The following is a 19,886-nucleotide window of genomic DNA, read 5'->3' as shown; positions in this document are numbered from 1 at the left end:
GTTTTTCTATTTGCAAAAAACGAATAGAATAACAAAATTGACGGTTTCTCCCGTGACGCCATGGTGGTCATGGGTGACCGGAGCCTTTCAACTTTTTCCAATTGTAAAAAACTAAATGAAAATCGAGAGTTAGCGTGTTTGAATACGGCCGATGTATAGAAGATACATTGAAATAAAATGTGCCCTATCGAACGATTAAAATTTTTTATTAGAACAATAAAGAATAACAAAATGTTAGAATAAATCTTGCATCTAACGGTGCACTTTGTTAAAGCACTCCAAACATAAATGCGGCGCACCAATACAATCCGGACGATAAGTGGTCACCTTCTTGGTCTTATTTTTAGCAATTTTTCACCCAAATAGTTTGGAATTTTTTTTCTAACATTCCCTGCAAAATTTTCGTTCCAGGTACGCTCGCCCTTCTTTTTTTTTTGCAATTCGTGCCGTAATCTTCGTCGAACCGTTACTAAGGCTCCACCGTGGTCACCCGTGACCACCAGTAAGAGAAACGCACCATTTGATAAAAATATTGCCTTCTAACATCGATTCGTTATTATTTTGCCATTATATGCTTTGAATAATAAAAATAATTCCGTGGCGTCCTGGGCCAAACATATGATTTCGGCGTGGCAGTCAAAGGGTTAATTAATTAACTGTCTTTACCATTATTTTGGCCTGCATATCGCTCACATTCGATTTACAATAATTTATATATTATATATATTCGTATATATTCATGATATATAATGATTTATTTATTATATATAAATATAATTATTATATTTATTAATTAATTAACTGTCTTTACCATTATTTTGACCAGAATATCGCTCACATTCTATTTACAATAATTTATATATTATTATATAATATATATATATTTATATTCATATATATTCATGATATATTATAATTTATTTATATTTATATATCGCTGTATATTTTTAATTATATATTATATAGAGATTTAATTATTAGAACAATCGCAATTTCAGCTCGTATCACGCATAACTGAAATTACTTCGCGCACGAATTACAGTAATTAACGGTGTTACAAGCGAAGCGGAACAGTGGGTGTTTAGTTACAATGGAAATGTGCGAAGTTTCTATTTATGGTCCTCAGCGTAATCAATCGTAAATAACCTCGCTTTTTCTCTTGATTAACGTCTTTCTCATTTTCCACGTCATTTTCTTAATTAATCTGTAATAATTCTAGATCTATTCTCAGTTACAAAATTGCAAGGTGGAAATAAATTGGTTATTTTTATTTTTCCTGTTGTTCCATTTCCAAAAATTCATTTTAAAAAATCGAAATAGGATTACTTTTATCAGGAATATATTGAAACGAATATTAAAAAGTGGAAAATATATTACATTCTTTTAATTTCACTGACGTATGTAAAAATATGATAAAAATGTCCTTATTTTTTTTTTTTTTTAATTCATCGTTATGAAGATTCATATTTCGTTTTATTTTTGAAATATATTTTCAAGGATTTCGAATTTTAGGAGCAGACGGTTTTATATATTAAGTAATTAATATTCTAGTTAAATGGGTTTAAATGTGCTTCTAAAAGTATCACTTAGAGACGCTCAAGAATCCATCTTTCATCTTCTATTTATTACGACTATTACTTTCATTTCCGGAGAATCGTATTACGCTGACTTTTAGCCTGAGCTTGGCTCGCTGTCTGCATTTAGCTCAACCAAGAATCCATTTCCTGTCTCCAATTTAGTATGCATATTATCTCTACTTCGTCTTACGGTTAATTACATATTCATTTCTTTCGTAAACCCTGCAAATAGCAGACGTTTCGCATTTTTTAAATTCGTGTTAATAAATTTCAAATTAACATCTGCATTAAACGAATTAGAAATCTTATATTTGTTACTTTATTTATTCCGAAATTTGCGTTACTTTTATATTTATCAAAGAACAAAAGTAACGCGAATTAAAAGTCTTTTATTTGTTTTTTTATTTATTCCTGGATTCGCGTTACTTTTATATTTATCGAAGAACAGAAGTAATGCGAATTAAAAATATTTTATTTATTCCTAAATTCGCGTTACTTTTATATTTATCGAAGAACAAAAATAACGCAAATTCGGGAATAAATATAATAACAATTAAAAGAGTTTTAATTCGTGTTATGAAATTTCAAATTAACTTCTGCATTAAACGAATTAGAAGTCTTTTATTTGATACTTTATTTATTTTGAAATTCGCGTTACTTTTATAATTATCGAAGAACAACAGTAACGCGAATTAAAAATCCTTTGTCTATTTTATTTATTCTCGAATTCGTATTATTTTTATATTTATTGAAGAACAAAAATAACGCGAATTAAAAATCATTTATTTGTTATTTTATTTATTCCTGAATTCGCGTTACTTTTATATTTATCGAAGAACAAAAGTAACGTGAATTTGGGAATAAATAAAATAACAATTATAAGATTTTTAATTCGTGTTAAAAAATTCAAATTAATCTTTGAATTAAACGAATTAGAAATCTTTTATTTGATACTTTATTTATTTTGAAATTCGTGTTACTTTTATAATTATCGAAGAACAAAAGTAACGAGAATTAAAAATCTTTCATTTGTTATTTTATTTATTACCGAATTCGCGTTATTTTTATATTTATCGAAGAACAAACAGGAAGAATTATGGATCAACTTTCTGAAGCATAGAATTTCAAAAAATAGAATATTCTCTTCTGTTCTTGGTGCCAAATTTACATATATAAAGCAGGATATATTATGAGAAGAAAAATACCATAATCAAATCGCTGAATTGTGGTCAGATTCGTAAAAATTCTGAATATACGATCGCGATCGAATTTTCCTTCAAAAAATTGCAGTTAATTCTATAACTAAAATTCGTGAAAATTGAAGAAAATTATATAGCATAGGTAAAGTTAATCGATTATACTTTGCAATCGATTCTGCAGTTATTCCTCGCTTCTTTTTCAAATTAGAAGCTAACAATATTCACACAGGAAGTATATATCATATTTTCGAAATTATTCGTCATTTAACTCTTTGAGGAACATTATATATTATATATTATATATATTTCCAAAATATTCATTCTCAAATTAAAGCTTTTCGTGGAAAAGCTTCTCGAATGTTATCTCACAAGAGGAAAATAAATTTTCGATTCTCGCGTCGCCAATTAATCCTTCGATCAGTCTTACATCGAACCATCCCCATACGACCTCGACCATACACCATCGCCACGAATATCTTCCTCCGATAGTAGCCGCAACAACGTTAGAATTTACCAGGTTTCCCATAAATCTTCATAACCCACTCACTCGAATTTTATCTCGCAAACCATCCTGGGTCTCTTCCAATTTCCGCAAGAATTATTTCACGCTCTCGCCTGTTCAGACTCCGTGGAGCGTCTATAAATCTCCATTCCAAGGTGAAAAGGGAAAACGAGATAGAGAAGGACCGAGAAGAAGAGGGATGGAGGACAGTTGACGATCGTAAAGCAACTGTTTTGACTTGGTATAAATTACGAGACCGGTGCGTGCCACCGCGCAGGAAACAAGGACACGTGGCAGGATATTACTGTCTGCATGAATCTTCGACATCCGGTTCGTCCTTCCTTCGCGTATAATTTCGCGTGAGACTCGTGGTAATTAGCTAATAGATAATAATAAAGCTAATAAGTAATATAATATTAGGTTGGTGCATATGAAATGTCGGATTTTTTTACACGCGAACGTTTGTCTTCCTGTTTTCGTTATACTTTTGGTTTTGGCATATCCTCGTTTATAGTCGCACTGTCCATTGCCAGAGTCACATTTCAACAAAGGAGATTTTCTCGAAAGTCTTCCCTTTTGTTATTTCATTTGAATTTTCTACCGATACGAATCTAAACGATATTCGTATAATTTTTTTGTACGAGTATAAACTTGGTAATAATGCCGCAAAAGCTGCACGCAACGTAAACCAAGCGTTTGGGGAGAATACAGTTAACGATCGAAAAGTGCAGCGTTGGTTTGAAAAATTTAGGTCCGCTGATTTTTCGCTACAAAATGATCCCGCGTGGCAGACCCAAAACGTCTGTGAAAAATGACGATACGAAGGCATTGGTGGAAGTGGATCCAACTGTATCCACGAGGGAACAGGCTACCAGGATGAAAATTCACCGTACAACAATATTGCGACGTCTTTCTGAAATTGGCAAGGTGATGAAAATGGATAAGTGGGTACCGCGCGAACTAACCGAGCGAAATAAGCTGGATCGGTTGAACGTATGCTCATCGTTACTATCCCGATTTCATCGTGAGCCATTGAAATACGAAGTTTCGCAGCACCCAGCCTATTCACCGGATCTCTCGCCAACCGACTTTCATTTTTTTAAACATTTAGAACCGTTTTTACGAGCTAAACGGTATGAAAATGAAGACAGTTTGAAAAATTCGATATCAGAGTTTATCGATTCTAAAGATCAGAATTTTTTTAAGACAGGCATCTATGCTTTAAAGTCTCGTTGGGAAAAGTGTATCGAAGCGAATGCAGCATATTTTGATCGAATAAACAGCTTTTGAAAAAAGATATGCAGTTTTGTATATTCGCTTAAAAATCCGACATTTCATATGCACCAACCTAATAATATAGCTAATGGATAAAATAACAAAGATATAGAATATTCGTTCCAATTGAAATTAGCTTCGTAAATACGTCACTACATAGTATGGAGCATGATTTAAGGGAAGTAACCATAAAAAATTGGGGGTGCTACGAAATATTGGTGCACAAAAATGTAATATTATTTCGTTCCGAAATTAGCTTCGCGAAAATATGAATCTTCGACATTCGATTCATCCTCTTTTCGCTGATAATTTCATCTAAGACTCGTGGTAAATAAATGCTAAAGGATAAAATAACAAAAGTATGGAATATTCTTTCCAATCGAAATTCTCTTCGCGAAAACGTCGGTTTTTATATTACAGTATGGAACATGATTTAAGGGAAATAACCATAAAAGATAGGGGTGCTTTGTCGTCTACATGAATCTTCGACATTTATTCATCCTCCCTTCGCTTATAATTTCGCGTGAGACTAGTGGTAAACAAATGCTAATGGATAAAATAATAACAGAAATATAGAATATTCTTTCTATTGAAATTAGCTTCGCGAAAACGTTTGTTTTTATATTACTGTTGTAGTAAACAAATGATAATAGATAAAATAACAGAAATGTAGATTATTCCCACTATTGAAATTAGCTTCGCGAAAACGTCAGTTTTTATATTATAGTTGTAGTAAACAAATGATAATAGATAAAATAACAGAAATATGGAATATTCTTTCTATTGAAATTAGCTTCGCGAAAACGTCAGTTTTTATATTATAGTATGGATCACGATTTAAGGGAAATGACCATAAAAAATTAGGGGTGCTACGAAATATCGATACACAAATGTGTAATATTCTTTCCAATTGAAATTAGCTTCGCAAAAACGTCACTACATAGTATGGAACATAATTTAAGGGAAATAACCATAAAAATAGGGGTACTTTACCATCTACATGAATCATCGACATTCGTTCATCTTCCCTTCGCTCATAATTTCATCTGAGACTCGTGGTAAACAGATGCTAATGGATAAAATAATAACAGAGATATAGAATATTATTTCCAATTGAAATCAGCTTCGCAAGAACGTCAGTTTTTATATTATAGTATAGAACATGATTTAAGAGAAATAGGGGTGCTTCCCCAAAAATATTGATACACAAAAATGTAATATTATTCCGTTTTGAAATTAACTTCGCAAGAACGTCAATTTTTATATTATAATATAGAACATGATTTAAGGGAAATAACCATAAAAATAGGGGTGCTTTGCCATCTACATGAATCATCGACATTCGTTCATCTTCCCTTCGCTCATAATTTCATCCAAGACTCGTGATAAACAAATGCTAATGAATTAAATATCAGAGATATAGAATATTCTTTCCAATTAAAATTAACTTCGCAAGAACGTCAGTTTTTATATTATACTATAGAACATGATTTAAAAGAAATAGGGGTGCTTCCCCAAATATATTGATACACAAAAATGTAATATTATTCCGTTTTGAAATTAACTTCGCAAGAACGTCAATTTTTATATTATAGTATACAACATAATTTAAAGAAAATAACCATAAAAATAGGGATGCTACGAAATATCGATTCACAAAAGTGTAATAATATTTCCATCAAATACCACATTATCATACCTGATGCGTATTTCAAATAAATTTATGTAAAATTTTACTGTAGGAACTTTGGAATTGCAGGAATATCATATACGCAACAGAAACGGTATTTTGTTTTTAAATAAATAATAGTGACTTATTGAAAATAGTAGCCAACAACTTCTTAACAACTGAAATCTTCAACAATGACAATAAAACTCAAAATTCTGAATATTGACTACTGACTCATAACCTGTCGGTCTTATTTTAGTTTTAGCTACTTTTACTAGTGGTTCCAAAGACGATATATGTCTCACATATGTTACTGTACTTACATAATGTTATATATGTAACAGCACCTTATTCTTTGCATCAATAAAAAGCTCTGTCTCGAAATAAATTTAAAAAACGTTATAAACGGTGTAATTTAATTCCAAAGGAATTTAAAAAATTGTTTCTGGGTTTAATAAACACCGAGGCTTCCGCGATGATATTTCAGATCGATTTATATCTCCTCCGAATGTCGCGTCCCGTTCAATAAACTCGAGGAGTAACCACCGTTTTCGATATTTACGAGGGGATAACTGGTCGAGTGGTTTTGCAGCCGTTAAGCCGCGAATCCACGCGAATTCGAGGACTCTTATCTCAGCGTTGCCTGCTATCACATGTGTGCCTCTGCGTGATCTGGGTGAAGCAGGTGAGTTAAAAGAAAAATTGATATTTTGCTGTACGGATAATGCGAGTAGATTATTTTAATCGTTTTTGGGAGAAATTTGGAAAAAGATACGAAAGAATTTGAAATCGATAGGAATTTAGAAAGGTGGTATTGTCTATTGTCTATTAACTGTGAGACTTTATTTCTTTTTCTTTTTGTTGTTTGTAGAATGTACTTTATTAGAATTTATTAATATATAGATTATTAATTCTATTATATAGATTGTTATGTGATTTTTAAAGATAATAAAGGACACAAAGATAAATAAAGCATAGGGTAGGTATATAAAGGAATATAATCTAAAAATTTTTATTGATTTTTAATTGATAAATAAATTTCAAATTTCGTAATATCGAAAAAGATGAGTAAATTGTTACTTTCGCAAAAGAGAAGAATTATCCTGTGTTATTTATAAATAAAAGAGTTAATTAGTGCAGATAGAAAGAATGAATTTGAAATGGACAGGAATTGAGAAAGGTGGTATTATTTATTAATCCTTTGCACATGAGAGGCGACTGTCAGACACCATAAAATTATGAAGACCCCAATTAATTAATAACATATCAAATTTAAAATAATATAACAATATGCGAGATATAGAAGTCAAATAATTTCACATGTTAATCATTATACGATTCTTTATTTATCACTCAAAAAAACAATGTCAGTTTTATACCAGAAAATCTGTAAATTACTACTCTTCTTTACCCAAAAAATCGTCGAGTACAAAGGGTTAACTATGAAATTTTATTTTTCTTATTTTTTTATACTTTGTAGAATGTACTTTATTGGAATTATTCGCGTAGGTCTCGAGAAATTAAGTTATATAAGCTGAATATTTAAAGAGAATAATAGAAAGAGTTCAGAAAGTTTAGGATAGATATATAAATTCATCATACAATCATATAAAAATTTCCATTAATTGGTAGAATTATTTTCTGCGGAACTAAATAAATTTCAAATTTCGTATCATCGTAAACGAGGAGTAAACTGTTACTCTGGCCAAAGAGAAGAATTATCTCGTGATATTTATAAATAAAAGAACTAATTAGTCTAAATGGAAAGAAAGAATTTTAAATCGTCAAGAATTTATAAGGGTAGTATTATCGTCTCTATCCATGAATAGTGAAATTTAATTAATTTTCTTTTTATATTTTATAGAATATACATTGTTAGAATTATTCTAACTTGTAAGTCTCGAATACAAAAATTTCAATTGATCGGTAGAATTATTTTCTGCGAAGCTAAATTAATTTCAAATTTCGTAACATCGAAAACGAGGAGTAAATTGTTACTCTCACAAAAGAGAAGAATTATCCCGTGTTATTTATAAATAAAAGAACTAATCAGCGTAAATGGAAGATGAAACATCGGGTTCCTCTTTTTTCCCGAGATTCCTCGTTGTCAGTTGCTGCTGCTCGTAATTAATTTGGTGTCTGTTCGAACGACAATCGATTCACGCGTCAATGAACGCTCTCGTGGCGTTCATCTGCGGTCATGCAATTGCTTTAGCCATTACTTCTCTTGCACCGTGGACCGCAAATTGGAGCGAAAACCGGCAGGAATGTTTAGTACCTTCGACATCGTCGCGAAAATGAAACAGCGATACGTCGAATCGAAAAAATTCATCCAAAAATAAGGGAAAAGCGCGCGAAAAATATTCGAGCCGAAATAAAGATAAAACGAAAAATTAAGAACAGAATAACACGATTAACCCATTTGCATCATAAGCGTATATGGACAGTTTATTTTAAAAGTGGTGTAAGTCCTTTTTAAAACAAATTAGATATAACGTAATTTATGCTTAATTTAGGGTAAATTTTTTGTTTATAACTAGTTATTAAATATCTTAAAAAATGCCAATGCTTTGTTCGATTTAAAATTGGCTGGTAAATGAAATTGCGTAACCATTGATTATGAAAGTGGTGTAAGTGCAATTTACATAGACATGTGTGCATCATGAATATTTCAAAACACTGCCACATGAACAGCATAAATAATTAATAATACCAATATCTCGCGTTAAATTTAACGATATATAAATATAATTAACATTCGAAATAAAAAATGCTAATCCTTTCTTATTTCTTGTTATTATTTATAAACAAAATTTGATCAATATGAGATATATTTTAAGCGATATTTGTTATTTAAAAATTGAAATTAAACGATATTTACAATTGACTAATTAAGAAAGTGGTGAAAGTCTTGAAACCAAAAAAAATGAAGAACCATTTTCTAAATAAACGGTCCATATAAACGCGGCTGCGTTCGGTATTGAATCCAAATATTTGATTAATAAAATAACACGCTCCCTAACGGTATAAGATCACAGAGACAAGCACCGATACCGATAACTGTTATTATTTTCAAGAACGTTCGTAAAGACAGAGCATTTCACGCGTTCGAACAAACACTTGCCGAAGAAATTATTGCGAATAATATAGGAAAACTAAATGCACCGAGAAAAACGCAAAAAGTTACAACGTCCGTGTCATTGCCACCGAGATTTTCCGGACAACATTTTCCAATGGTCGTACCATCAACTTCGGCGAAACGAGCTCAAAAGCGTCGCGTTGTTTGTCTAGAAGAAAAGAAAAGGAGGGAAACTATTTACCGGTGTGAAAATTGTCAAGTGCCTATACGCATCCCACATTTCAAATATTACCACACTGAACAAAATTTCTAACAAATAACGCTGAAAAATGATTTTCTTTACTTTTATACAATTTTACACCTAAATATAAAATAAAAATTTTCCGGTGATACGGGCCTTTTTTCATATTTCCATGATGCAAATGGGTTAAAGAATCAGCAACGTGTCTCGACTCGCGTTTAGCTGTTGCGTTCCGTTTGTGACATAAACCCTTAAAAACGTTTTCCGCGCCTCCTCTACTCTAGATTCTTCTTCTTCCGAGTTCTTCTAAGTCTTCTAATATTCGGGAATGCTTCGTCGCGAAAATGGCTGCAACGTTTCTTCGCTTTCGCGTCGCTTATGCTGTTTTCCAGCTACTATAACGTCTCTCCTTTTTATTTCTACGGTTAATATTTTCCGTTCTCGTTTCAATGTCTCGTTTCGTGCCGAATTAACCAAGAAAATGGATTATTCGGACAACGGGAGGTTTAGATAAGAGAATATTCGAATGATAGATGTGCCAATAGAATTCTTTTCAGTCGTGCAGGAAATAATGGCTCGTTTCGAGGTTCGAAACGAGTTTCGAAAAGTTTCGAGAATTTCTTCGCGAGCAGAGCACTTTTTCATATTTCCATATGATGCAAATGGGTTAAAAAGGGCAGTCACGAAATACTGCGAAACCAAGGACAGAGCCGAAAGGAAAAACGAGCAGGCGAAAACAGAGCAAACAATGGCCGCCAAAAATCCATAATCCTTCGACAACTCCCTAAACGCCTGACTCACTTAAACAAAAATCAACATTTGCTCTGCCATTCCGGGAAACAAAGCAAACATCCCGGCAATTTTATTCCGCCAGCTGAGAATAATGAATGTTATCCTCGATTTTCAAACAACAAACGAACAATACGACTTAACACATCTTGCGCAGGCACTTTGCTGCCAAAGTCTTACCGCGATTTTTAAAGTTCGAATGCAAAATTCCTTCTGCATAAAATAGATGTAGATTTTAAACATTAGGTTTTTTAACATTAGATTTATGGGACCCGTGAATTTGACGGGTGAGTATCTCCAATTATACAATATTAATATTAGGTTGATGCAAATGAAATGTCGGATTTTTAAGTGAATGTATAAAACTGCATATCTTTTTTCAAAAGCTGTTTATTCAATCAGAATATGCTCCATTCGCTTCGATACACTTTTCCCAACGATTAAAGCATAGATGCCTGTCCTAAAAAAATTCTGATCTTTAGAATCGATAAATTCTGATATCGAATTTTTCAAACTGTCTTCATTTTCATACCGTTTAGCTCGTAAAAACAGTTCTAAATGTTTAAAAAAATGAAAGTCGGTTGGCGAGAGATCCGGTGAATAGGCTGGGTGCTGCGAAACTTCGTATTTCAATGGCTCTCGATGAAATCGGGATAGTAACGATGAGCATACGTTCAACCGATCCAGCTTATTTCGCTCGGTTAGTTCGCGCGGTACCCACTTATCCATTTTCTTCACCTTGCCAATTTCAGAAAGACGTCGCAATATTGTTGTACGGTGAATTTTCATCCTGGTAGCCTGTTCCCTCGTGGATACAGTTGGATCCGCTTCCACCGATGCCTTCGGATCGTCATTTTTCACAGACGTTTTGGGTCTGCCACGCGGATCATTTTGTAGCGAAAAATCAGCGGACCTAAATTTTTCAAACCAACGCTGCACTTTTCGATCGTTAACTGTATTCTCCCCAAACGCTTGGTTTACGTTGCGTGCAGCTTTTGCGGCATTATTACCAAGTTTATACTCGTACAAAAAAATTATACGAATATCGTTTAGATTCGTATCGGTAGAAAATTCAAACGAAATAACAAAAGGGAAGACTTTCGAGAAAATCTCCTTTGTTGAAATGCGACTCTGGCAATGGACAGTACGACTATAAACGAGGTTATGCCAAAACCAAAAGTATAACGAAAACAGGAAGACAAACGTTCCGACATTTCATGTGCACCAACCTAATTAATCAACCTATATTAAGTTTGATAATATCGTAGTTGTATTTAAATTAAACTCATAGTCTTCTTTTTTTAAAAACACGTAGTTGATCAGGCGGGTCTAAACCGTAAATCTAGTGTTAAATAAAACTTTTAGTTTCTGTTTAAAAATCAATTTCCTTATTCCATTTAAAAATAAATAAAAATAACTTGTGGGAAATGAGAAACTAAGGAAAATGAAAAATTGAAAGATATTTACAACGTAATCTTGTGAACAAAACGAGTTCATAGGAATTCATTCTTGCAACAAACCTTTTGTATTTTTGCAATCTATCCGATTTTATCATAAAAACATCACAAAAAGCCATCAATAATTCTTGAAAAACGACTTTAGTCGCAAGATGTGCTAACATCCTCGTTCTTTGCGTTCCATTTATGCGAATATTCGAGGAAAAGAGAAAAGGAAAACGAATTACCCTTTTCCAACCCCGCGTTGGTCAACAGCCGCGTTTGCATGGTGGTTGGCAAATATTGACAGAAGTTCCGAACAGAGGAAAGAAAGAAACAACGCGGAGATTCGCGGACATACACAGAGAAAATCCTGCAAGGTACACCGTTATATTTTCATTACACCGTCTCGGCAAACACACTCCTTTCCGGACGCCATTTTTACGGCGATGCGGGTTCATCTGCAAGCTGAATCCACCATGAAACAGTTTCTGGGCGTTGGAGTGACCATGTTGAAACCACCGCCGCAGAATTTCTTTCGAGTTTGCTCCACCGCCGGGAGAATAGTTTCGGAAAGTGATTTGGGCTTGGTATTCTTTGAACTTTCGAGCTTTTTCTTTTGGGTGTAGAATTTCTTACGCAGCTCCGTCATCTCGATGCTCATCCTGTCCATCCCGATCCTGTACTCGCCCATTTGCACCTCGTACATGCTCAGCTCAGCCAACAGGCACTGTGAAAGTTTCTTTGAGTCGGGGAACTTGGATTTTGGTCAGGAGATAAAGTACCAAGTGACCATGAATTCGGTCATGTTGCAAGGAAGCGATTTTCTTTATATTTTCCATTCTTTCTTTCATTGAACTTGGTATGTTTTATTCTAACGAGAAAAGGATCAGTACCGTACGTATGGTTTGGAATATTTATATTTTTGGTCAGTTGGTACTTTTTCCTGAGAATAAGAATTTTTTGAATTGGTGGATTCAGATAAAATACCGAGTGACATTTGATTGTTTTGAAAGCAAACGATTTTGTTTTCAGTTTTTTATTAAGCTTGGTGTATATTATTCTATTGAGAAAAGGATCAGTTGCGTATGTATTGGTTCAGAATATTTATATCTTTGGTCAATTGGTACTTTTTCCTGAGAATAATAATTTTTTGAATAGATGAACTCAGAACGTATGGTTTCAGATATATATTTTTGGTCAGTTAGTTCTTTTTCCTGAGAATAATAATTTTTTCAATCGGTGGACTCGGATTTTTCTCAGAGATAAAGTACCAAGTGAACTTGAATTTGATCGTGTTGCAAGGAAACGATTTTCTTTATATTTTCCATTCTTTCTTTCATTGGGCTTGGTGTGTTTTATTTTATCGGGAAAAGGATCAGTCACGTACGTATGGATTTAAATGTATATTTTTGGTCATTTGGTACCTTTTCCTGAGAATAATAATTTTTTGAATAGATGAGCTCAGAATGTACGGTTTCAGATATATATTTTCCGTCAGTTAGTACTTTTTCCTGAGAATAATAATTTTTTGAATCGGGAACTCGGATTTTTCTCAGAGATAAAGTATCAAGTGACATTTGATTGTTTCGAAAGGAAATGATTTTGTTTTCATTTCATTTTATTAAGATTGGTGTATTTTATTTCTATTGAGAAAAGGATCAGTTGCATTTTAATGGTTTCGAATATTTATATTTTTGGTCAGTTGGTACTTTTTCCTGAGAATAATAATTTTTTGAATCGGTGAACTCAGATTTTGTTCAGAGATAAAGTACCAAGTGACATTTAGTCATGTTGGAAGGAAACAATTTTCTTTCCATTCTTTTTCCTTTTTTATTGAGCTTGGTGTATTTTATTTTACCGGGAAAAGCGATCATCGCAAGTAAATCACGCGTCGATGACGGAAATCAGCAAAAATTCGTCTAAATATAAGATATTCACGCTGTACTCGCGACGCAGATGCGTTTCACGCACGCAAAAGTTGCGTATGTATGGTTTCAAATATATGTCTTTGGTCAGTCGGTACTTTTTCCTGAGAACAATAATTTTAGGCATTTTGTGTTTAAAAATTTGCTGTACCTTCACTTTCTGTCCCCTCTCGCGTAGAGCTTTCTGAGTTTTGTTTAGGGAAATCGTCACTTGAGGTCCTGGATGGTTTGATAGAATTTCTCGTAGATTCATATACAATTTCTCGGTGTCTTTCACCTTCTTCTCTTTCTCCACAAGGTCAGTCGCCATCTTTATCACGCGTTTCTGCAGAATCTGAATCTTCTTCAACAACTCATAGGTACTTGGATCGGAACCCTTTTCAGAAAATATTTTATTAAAACACATTCTCACATGCCATCCCATATTTAACTAATAACTAATGAACTTCAACGGGATACTAGAAAAATTATTAACCCCAAGTTTGAGTATTAAAATAAGAATTCAATTCTAAAAATGATCCTTTCGCTTTCGTATTAACACAGTAGATGATAACACACTTCGAGTTTCTTCATCTCATAAAAAGACATTCTCACTTACCATTTCCTATTTAACTAATAACTAATCAACTTCAACGGGATACTAGAAAAATAATTATCTCGAAATTGGAGAATTAAAATAAGAATTCAATTCTAGAGAAATAATTATCTCCAAATTTGAGTATTACTGTAAGAATTGTTAAATGATCTTCTCGCTTTCGTATTAACATAGCAGATGATAACACACCTCGAGTTTCCTCTAACTATGAAAAAATCATTCTCACTTGCTATCCTATGCTAATCCTATTACTTTATTAATCTGGTATTATATTCTCATAAGGTATTAAGTTGCTTCTTTACAAATTAAAACGTGAAATTTATTATCCTTGCAACGTAACAAGAAAATCTACTTTTAATTCCTTAAATTATCGATTGAAAAAACCTAAAAAATATATATCAATCCGCAACGTTCGATTTGCTAAAAACGAGATATCTCGTGACCCGTACGGAATGTGTTAAAAACAGATCATAACACACCTCGAGTTTCCTCCACCTATGAATGTTTAACGGCGTCTGCACCACCTCTTCCAGCGCCATCACTTTCAGCCTCTCTCTCGACAGGTCCTGGTTCAGATGGTACAATTCCTTGCGTAGATCGCTCATGTTCGAGATGTTCTTTATCAGAAGAGTCTTCTCCGTTCTCAGCTTCTTCACTTCCAACTTCAACAACTTGATATCCTCCAATCTCTGATTGTACTGAACCTCTCCTTGCTGGAGCGTCACATGCAAAACCTTTATCCTGCTGTATTGCAGACTCAGTTCATCGTTCCTGCGAACCAGTTGGGTACCCAGGATGTCTCTTTCATTCATCACGTTGTCGATGTCCTTCTTGTGCCTTCCGATGTCCAATTCCGCACGCTGGATCACCTGTCTCAGGCTTTTCTCCTCCTGCTTCATAGACTCGATCTCACGTTTCAGATCGGACACCTCTTTGCGACTGCTCTGCAGCTCGACCCTCAAGCCTTCTTTTTCCTTTTCCACTTTGCTGCGAACTGTGAAAGGTAGAAAATCACGTGAGAAACCATTGCTCTTTCGAGGCTTTGCTAGACAAGCTCCGCTTTCCTCGTTGAGATTCGAAGCTTGATCGAAGCACGATTTGACGAGAAATGTAGGATTTATTCTATCGGGTCTAGTAATGAATAACGTTGTTTTTTAGTATTCGTTTAAAATCCCGCTTCCCGCTAACATCATCGACGCGATCTACAAACACGCGATACACACGGAAAGTGCGAAGCGTAATTAATAAGCTTCGCCGCGAGAAGTTTGCGTTCGAACTGTTTTATTTCGCGAATCTAGGGTTAAAAAGATGGCGGATGAAAAGCGTATTCGGCATTGCGCGCTTTGCGAGTTCCAGTCGGAAGAAAAGCAAACGAGGCTGCGAAAGATATCCGTAGTGCTCTGGGTCGAGATGCCGTTGCGAAGTGTACAGTGGACAATTGGAAAGGTTAGCTGGAGCTTTGAGAGAAAAAGAACCGGCGCTGATTAATCGGAAGGGCGTGATTCTTCGTCGGGATAACGCAGGAGCGCGTGCCGCAAGAATCGCGGTGGAAAAACTAGGCGAGTTCGGATGGGAAGTTCTCCTGGAGCTGCGTATTCTCCTGACATTGCCCTTCCGATTATCGTTTCTTTCGTTCCTCGCAAAATTTTCTTCCTGGAAAACGTTTCGATAACGAAGAGCGCCTGAAAAATGCCTCCACCGAATTATTCGAATCGAAATCGCGAGAATTTTACAATAGAGGGATTAAGATGCTGCCTGAGCGTTGGGCGCGAATAATCGAAAACAACGGCAAGCTATATCGTTGATTAAATTCTTTCGTTTCGTTTAAATAAATCAGTTTTGAAAAACGTATTGGAAAACGACGTTAATTATTACTAGATCTGGTAAATCTTATATAAGAATGGAAGGCAATTGGTGTAAAATATAAAAGATTGGTTTACCGAGATAGATAGAAATTAATCTTTTAGGTTCGACACTTGTATATCATCTTCAGAACGACACGTCACTATAGTAGCGTTTGTGGATTTCAACTTTGACAACGACGCGTCACTATAGTAGCATTTGTGGATATCATCTTTGAGAACGATGCGTCTCTATAGTAGCATTTGTGGATATCATTTTTCAGAACAACGCGTCACTATACTAGTCGTTTGTGGATATTATTTTTTAGAACGACGCGTCACTATAGTAGCGTTTGTGGATATTATTTTTAGAACGACGCGTCACTATAGTAGCGTTTGTGGATTTCAACTTTGAGATCGTCGCGTTACTATAGTAGCGTTGGTGGATATCATTTTTCAGAACGACGCGTCACTATAGTAACGTTGGTGGATATCATTTTTCAGAACAACGCGTCACTATAGTAGCATTTGTGGATATCATTTTTCAGAACGACGCGTCACTATAGTAACGTTTGTGGATATCATCTTTGAGAACGACGCTTCACTATAGTAGTTTTCGTGGATAGCACCGATTTTTTGCGACGTTATAGGCTTTGATAGATACCATCTTTGGAAACGTCGCGTTACTATAATATAATAGCTACTATAGTGACTTTCGTGGATAGCACCATTCTTCACAGTATTATACGTTTTTTCCTTTATTTCTCACAAGACGAAACGCGTTCCTTCCTTTTCCTACTGTCCTTTACAACATTATAGCTACATAGATACAAAGTATCTGGTGTCCTAATAGTGACTAACTTACAACGAATCGAAATCTTCGTGTGAAAGGACTCGTTTTTATTTTAACCCTTTCGGTACGGAGGATATGGCCGCGGTTATACCATAATTTTTATCCATAAAAATTTTTAGCGTGATCGACACTAAACTTTTCATTCGGGCCGCGACAATATCGATGACTGATGCGGTATTTAACGTGTTTAAAAACATTTCTAAAATATTTACACTGCTTTGTCGTAATAAAGACAAAACAGGTGTAGCGTTTAACGTTTTAAAATCATCTATTTCTTCCTAGAACATTAATTAAAGTAAATAGCGTTGATATAAATAATATGTTCCAATATTACAAAATTAAAACAAATAACAAAACTACGAGAGTAACTTAATAAATACCAAAACAAAGAGTATAATGTAATAAATCACAAATACTAATTAATGGGACGATTAGAACAGCCGAAGAAAACAGGAAGCAGTAATATTAACCCTTTGCACTCGAAGAATTTTTCGTTACGAAGAAGAAGCTTTTCTCACGTTTCTATAAGCTCGGTGATACCCCGTATGTGAAAATATGCAAAGAAAATTACACGTTTGGCCTTTGGAACGAACGGAAGTATTTTATTTCGATATTTCGCGTGTAGTTATTTTTAATACAGCGTAGAAAACCAAAGGTGGGTTTTCTTTCGTCTTGGTTTATAGAATGAATCGAAGACACAACGAGAACGGTTAAAGGAACTAATAGAACTCGCGAAATTTCACTCTTTAACGAGTGGGAAGACAAAAAACGCTTCTTCGAATTTCACGACGATATTCTCGGATCTCTCGAATCTCTCTAGTCTCTCGAATCTCGCAAAAGTCTCCGCGTATACCGTCGAAGGTCACTCTTTTAAAGCTTTCGTCGATTCGCGCTTCGTTCCCTGTAAAGCTCGCGAAACTCAACGTTTGATTTGGAAAAAAACAACATTTGTCTATCGGTAACTTTGATGTTATCCTGTAATCCTACTTTCCTAAAATTAAGCTTCCTACGATAGTTATTATCGCTTATTCGAATTCTAGCTATGGCATTAAAACGAATGGTGACTGAGAGTCACCTCTCCAGTGCAAAGGGTTAATAACATTCATTAATAATTAACCGAAAGGGTTAATTACACAGTCAACATCGCTATCCTGTTTATAAATTAACATCCGAAAATTTCTACGAACTTCCAACTTACCAAATAATACACAAAGAACCACTTTAATCTATCAGCTAACAATTTCAAACAAACTTACTCATCCAAATAACCAATATTCTAAACCCTAATCTCCACTCACCTAAATCCTCGAACTTCTAAATACACGAAGCTTAACTTTATTAATCTCCAAGTCCACGCTCGAAAAAGCATCTAATCAAAAACCTACTTAACGGATTAACCACCCTCCGCGACACGCTCTAATAATTCAAACTCGCTCGAAGAGCCACATAGAAGACCAGCAAAGCGACTTGGCAAACTCGAAGCAAACATCACGCGCGGACCGAAGAACCGAGCTACCTCGAGGCCAGTGAGATTCAATTAACAAATTATCACGGATCAAACGGTAGGTGAAACGGTTGCCAGAAGCTTACGGAACTCCTCCTTGATCAGTTGTCCTTCCTTGGTAACGATGTCCTCTTTCAGCTGCTCGATCTGGTGAGTGAGCACCCTGAGTTTGTTCTTCAGCTCCTGGATCTCGTCGTGGGCCTCTGTCAAGCTCTTCCCGCAAGTGTTCCTCTCCGCTCGAACAGCCTCGAACAGATTCTGTTGCTGACGGTATTTCGCCTCGCTCTCAGCCAGACGTTTCTTGTAATTCGACATCTCCACCTGCTTCAGCTTCGCCTCGCTTATGTATTCCTCCACCTATTAACGCGACCAAGTTACACGCTCAGATTAGTCACGCATATGCAAATCGGCCAGGGTTCATTTCCATAGACGGATTGGGTTATCCGTGTTCCGCGTGCTCGCATAGGTTCTATGGGAAACGTTTAGGAAACTGGAGAGTTTGATTTTGTACGTGGTGTTCTGTTGCAACACCGTTGCTGTTTTCCATCAGCCGAGCTTTTAGTGCCACATATCGCGGTATTTCCTGGACTTTCCCAGTTTCAAAGGTCTTATTGTTTAATTACTAAAAACGGCACGTAGTACGAAACCATACTTTATCGAAAGTAGGCTCTGGCACCGAGAGCTTGGCTGACAATGGGTCAGAGGTAGGACCGCTCGCGCTACCCTGGTCGACGGTCCCAGGTCCTAGCGCGGGGCCATAAATGTCGATTGGCCCCATAAACCGAAATATTTTCCATAACTACTCGGGTGACTAATAATTACGGTAATTCACCTTGAAGGAGAGGGGTTTTCTCCACCACCGTCTCGCGTGGAAGATCCTCTCCCTTCTGGAATTCCCAAATGCCAATCAAGGGGAAGCCACCCCCTGTTTGGCCCACTCCACGGTTTTCACAAACGCATTTTGGAAAATCGTGGAGAATATAAAAAGGCTTCCGAAATGCGGAAAAGTCTCATTCAGTTGACAGTTAAGAGTCTAGGAAGACTCAGTACGTATCAGTCAGTTAAGAGTCTACGAGGACTCAGTACGTATCAGTCAGTTAAGAGTTAAGAGTCTACGAGGACTCAGTACGTATCAGTCAGTTAGGAGTCTACGAGGACTCAGTACGTATCACTCAGTTAAGTGTCAAGAGTCTACGAGGACTCAATACGTATCAGTGAGTTAAGAGTCTACGAGGACTCAATACGTATCAGTCAGTTAAGAGTCTACGAGGACTCAGTACGTATCACTCAGTTAAGAGTCAAGAGTCTACGAGGACTCAATACGTATCAGTGAGTCAAGAGTCTACGAGGACTCAGTACGTATCAGTCAGTTAAGAGTCTACGAGGACTCAGTACGTA

At 35.3% G+C, this 19,886-nt stretch overlaps 1 protein-coding gene across 1 annotated transcript; it reads right to left on the bottom strand.

Annotated features, from left to right (window-relative positions):
• Positions 1–12,224: 12,224 nt before the first annotated feature.
• On the bottom strand, positions 12,225–19,266 carry LOC143221446 (cilia- and flagella-associated protein 58-like). The gene is made up of 5 exons (XM_076446891.1): positions 19,141–19,266; positions 18,575–18,845; positions 14,770–15,284; positions 13,847–14,071; positions 12,225–12,497 (listed from the first exon to the last, which is right to left on the bottom strand). Exons 1-5 carry the CDS (start codon positions 19,264–19,266, stop codon positions 12,225–12,227), a joined length of 1,410 nt encoding a protein of 469 aa, XP_076303006.1.
• Positions 19,267–19,886: the final 620 nt, after the last annotated feature.

The sequence above is a fragment of the Lasioglossum baleicum genome, unplaced genomic scaffold (genome assembly GCF_051020765.1).
Source record: "Lasioglossum baleicum unplaced genomic scaffold, iyLasBale1 scaffold2407, whole genome shotgun sequence".
Taxonomy (NCBI): Eukaryota; Metazoa; Arthropoda; class Insecta; order Hymenoptera; family Halictidae; genus Lasioglossum; species Lasioglossum baleicum.
This window is presented reverse-complemented; position numbering and strand designations above follow the sequence as displayed.